General features: G+C 64.9%; 1 protein-coding gene across 1 annotated transcript; it reads left to right on the top strand.

Moving 5' to 3' along the window:
- Positions 1-349: 349 nt before the first annotated feature.
- LOC103253371 (histone H2A type 2-C-like) lies at positions 350-728 on the top strand (the record flags this gene model as incomplete). The annotated part of the gene is made up of 1 exon (XM_008051706.1): positions 350-728. A coding segment is annotated over exon 1 (300 nt), but the record flags the coding sequence as incomplete, so codon positions are not given.
- Positions 729-734: the final 6 nt, after the last annotated feature.

Here is a 734-nt window from a genome sequence, read left to right as displayed (position 1 = left end):
TTCCCCTGGGCTCTGGTGACGGCTTTCTTGGAGCCCTTCTTGGGAGCCGGAGCGGACTCTGCGGTCCGGGCACGGCGACAAGCTGAGCAGCAACAGGCCGCCGGGACCGCGAGCCCAAGGCGGCGGGGGGGGCACCGGAAACGACCGTGGACTTATTTTGCAAAGGCTACTGGCAAATTGAGGCTCCGATTACGGCCGCGTTGGGATTCGCGAGTTTTCCGCGGCGCCAACGCGAGGGAGACGAGATTACGTAAATGAGAGGATCCGGGCCGAGCTATCCTATTGGCCACAGGGACACAGCTATGCGCGAGCCAATCAAAGAGGACCGCGGGCCATCCCGGCTCTGCCTATAAAAGGGTGAAGCGGAGGCGCTTTCGGCGACTTTTCCGGTCGCCAGGCAGGGGTTGTCGTCAGCTAGTGTCGCCGTGATGTCTGGTCGTGGCAAGCAAGGAGGCAAGGCCCGCGCCAAGGCCAAGTCTCGCTCTTCCCGCGCCGGCCTCCAGTTCCCGGTGGGTCGGGTGCACCGCCTGCTGCGCAAAGGCAACTACGCCGAGAGGGTGGGCGCCGGCGCGCCGGTGTACATGGCGGCGGTGCTGGAGTACCTGACCGCCGAGATCCTGGAGCTGGCCGGCAACGCGGCCCGAGACAACAAGAAGACGCGCATCATCCCTCGTCACCTGCAGCTGGCCATCCGCAACGACGAGGAGCTGAACAAGCTGCTGGGCAAAGTCACC

The sequence above is a fragment of the Carlito syrichta genome, unplaced genomic scaffold (genome assembly GCF_000164805.1).
Source record: "Carlito syrichta isolate Samal-C Ts95f unplaced genomic scaffold, Tarsius_syrichta-2.0.1 Scaffold225823, whole genome shotgun sequence".
NCBI classification, from domain to species: domain Eukaryota; kingdom Metazoa; phylum Chordata; class Mammalia; order Primates; family Tarsiidae; genus Carlito; species Carlito syrichta.
The sequence above is the reverse complement of the archived record's forward strand: the minus strand, read 5'-3'. Positions and strand labels throughout refer to the sequence as shown.